Source organism: Trachymyrmex septentrionalis, unplaced genomic scaffold (genome assembly GCF_001594115.1).
Source record: "Trachymyrmex septentrionalis isolate Tsep2-gDNA-1 unplaced genomic scaffold, Tsep1.0 scaffold91, whole genome shotgun sequence".
NCBI lineage: Eukaryota > Metazoa > Arthropoda > Insecta > Hymenoptera > Formicidae > Trachymyrmex > Trachymyrmex septentrionalis.
Genome location: NW_017306102.1, coordinates 663,451 through 666,844, shown reverse-complemented (window position 1 = coordinate 666,844; position 3,394 = coordinate 663,451). Strand labels below are relative to the sequence as shown.

The following is a 3,394-nucleotide window of genomic DNA, read 5'->3' as shown; positions in this document are numbered from 1 at the left end:
GTAAGGGGAACGTGCCTCCAAATACAACACCCTATTGTCTCATCATACACGATCGTGTGGTTCAGCATAATCCATTGACTAACGTTGTGCGCAAAATCACCTAAGTGCACCTCCGATACGATATAAAATCTACGATACGCCGCAATCGACCGCAGTTTTCTCGACAATATATCCGTGCCAACGTTCGTGGATCTGCAAGGATTCATCGTTAACAAGAAATTTATCGTGAAGGAAGTGGCGGTACTGAAACAAAGGATTATTCTCACGCATTACATTTTTACGAATCCCATGCAATGAAAATTTTTGACAAGATCCGACAGGTTTTGTGCTTCCTGGTTGAGTGCTCATCACCATGGATTGCCGAACATCACCATGGATGGGAGGACGGGATGGTCCCGTACAGCGATGCTAAACGCCTGATCACAGTGGCTGTATTTGAAGATGATGCTATCGTGTACGTTAAGGGACGCGAGAAATGAACGTGGCTGAACTTTCTTCTGGACGATGAGCGAGAATGCATGTACATCGAGACCTTGGATGCAATTTATGAAGACATGGAATCTTTAACTAATTTCTGGATGTTAATAATAATAATACGATGTGGTCAACATGTTAAGTATTGCGCATTACAAAATGTATTGAAAATATATAACTGGTGGTTGCAAAAGTATTATTTAAATAAAAATACATTAACGTATTTATTATGTATTTCTTTTCCCTTCCTTTGTAATACTTGTACTCGTACGTATAAACATATATGTATAAACGTATGTATGTATGTACGTATGTACGTATGCACGTATGTACGTACGTATGTACGTACATATGTATATATAATATGTATGTATGTATAAACGTATGTATAAATGTACGTATAAGCTTGTGACAAAAAAATATGTAGAAAGACGTGATAAAACATGTCGCAACACGTTTGAAATTCTTCGAAAGTATGGGGAGGGCCTGTCTCCCCTCTTCGATTCCAGAAGTATTACCATATACGTCACAATTTACGCGGATGCAATCAGTTTTGCGATACCCGCTTGTACGAAAAGTTAAAAAAAATGAACTTCGCCAAAGAGAGCAACGCATCGTACGACGTAAAGAAGGAATATAACATGTAAGTTTGAACATTCTATACACAAAAGAAACGTTTTTTTTAACATTATGTATGTATGTATGCAGTCCGCAGCATCGTGCGATGCGCAGCATCGTGCGTTTACCTACTGAGCAGACGTTACGATCTGATGAATACGGGCTATAAATTTTGGGAAATTGGAATCAACGTTGGTCTACCAAGTTACGTGGAGATCGTCCTGACAGATCATAGCGGACACGAACTGTCGTTGTCTCTCGAAACCTGGAAGAGTTCCTGCTCTATGAGCAGCGATGGAATATTACAAGATGCTTCGAAACGAATACAAAGACAATTTTATAAGTGTTGTACCGCTAACAGCTAGAGTTTGCACGCTGAACGATGGCTACGCTCGTACGTCCCAATTCTTCATCCGTACGCATGACGATCGAAACGATGTTACGCCGTATGTTTGACATTGACGAATGTATCGATGTAACTGTAAAATTTGAACTTTCTACGGACATTGACATGGTCATGTTCATCGAATGCGATATACGTGGAGATCTGAGTCAATGTTCAAACAGATAATAACAGGATAACAAGTACATGCCAGTACATCGCAATCGTACGATCCATCGAAACCGTCGATGTACCTTATGTACTTTGATGTTAACAACCTGTACGATTGGGCAATGTGTCAAACATTACCGATTTTCGAACCATGCCGATTTTCGATGGGTCAACAATGTAGACAATTTTGATGTTACAACGATCGCGTCAAATTTATCGACAAATTCTAGAGTAGTCTTGGAGTATCCACAACATCTTCACGACGCTCCTACACAGACCTATCATTCTGTTCAACGTGCGAGAAATCATCCGACAAGCGAGAGAAGAAGCTCGTCGCTACGTTGATAAGAAGCGTTACGTAATTCATTATTATAATCTACAGCAATGTCACAATCTCAATGTCGCAAAAATTTACCGCGTATTGCAATTCGTGCAATCTTCATGGCTTCGCAAATACATCGAACTCAATACGAATTTTAAAACTCTTACCAAAAATGAGGTTGAGAAAAATTTGTATTAATTAATTAATAAATTGTATAAATTAATAAATAATATAATGCTATATTTGGTAAAACTATGGAGAACGTATATAATCATGTGCGACTTGTAACGCGTTGGGACGGGAGATACGGTGCGGAAGCAATGATCGCGAAACCAAACTTTCAATAGAAATGTTTTTTCTAAGAATCTAGTCGCGATAGAAATGCGTAAACTCGAGGTAAAATTCGACAAACTGATATACGTGGGTATGTATATTCTCGATATATCCAAGACATGTGTAGAATGCGCGGTTCGCGCCCAAAAAGGATACGCGTAATCCGCGCGCAAGGCATCACGGGAGCGTTTCCGCTCACGCGTTCGGCCGTTGGTACGTTTTTGTTTTTGGGTTTTTTTCCCGGTTCGCTGCTATTGTGTTGTGTGCAGCGATGCGCGAACGAAGCGAGATTAGCGAGGTTATGGTTTGTAGTGAGAGTCCAGTGGATTATGTTGTCGAATAAAAGGCGTGCATATTCGCCGAACAGTCTTTGAGTGTATCATTCTTCTTTCCGTGACCCATTAATTTGGCGCAACAACAATCTGGCGACCGTGACAGGACTAAGACTTCTCGTTGTTGGCCATTACACAGTAAGTAGAGATTTACAGAAGAAGTCATGGACAGAGTGAAGCTCGCACAGAAAGTAACGCGCATTGCGTTTACGAATACACTGCTTTTCAAGCGGAAAAGACGAGACAACCGCTGGACATAACCTCGTTACAAGTCGCGTACGCGCTGGTGCAAGACAAAGCAAGTGAACTCAATGAGTTGAGCCTGAAATTACGGAACTTGATGATCGAAGCCGAAGAATCCGAAGAAGCCCTCTGCAAAGAAATAGAGCATGCGGATGAGTATGTAGCGAAGTATCATCAAGCGAAACTTGAGGTAACCGGATTGATTGAGAGGCAAGAAGCTCACGAGTCCACGCCGCCAGTACAGTCTTCATCTCGACGGTCGTATTCTGCACTCGCGACGACACAGGAAAGTATGCGCACACTAAAATTACCAAAGATTGAATTAAGAAAATTCGGAGGCGATATTAAAGATTGGCTACCGTTTTGGGGAACGTTTAAGAAAATTCACGTGAATCCAGAATTGGCTAAAGAAGATAAATTTCATTATTTAATACAGTCTATGGAAACGGGTTCGCGTGCATGTGAAGTAGTAAGTAGTTTCCCGCCAACGGCGGAGAATTATGAGAAAGCCATACAGAG

The 3,394-nt window shown here is 41.0% G+C and overlaps 1 protein-coding gene across 1 annotated transcript in view; it reads left to right on the top strand.

The window, feature by feature from the left end:
- Window positions 1-1,474: 1,474 nt before the first annotated feature.
- The window catches only part of LOC108756033, a 4,789-nt gene continuing 2,869 nt past the window's right edge, over window positions 1,475-3,394 (top strand). The window contains exons 1-2 of the mRNA XM_018499575.1: window positions 1,475-1,649; window positions 2,863-3,344. Coding sequence (XP_018355077.1) covers window positions 1,475-1,649; window positions 2,863-3,344 — 657 coding nt within the window. The remainder of the gene's footprint in view (window positions 1,650-2,862; window positions 3,345-3,394) is intronic.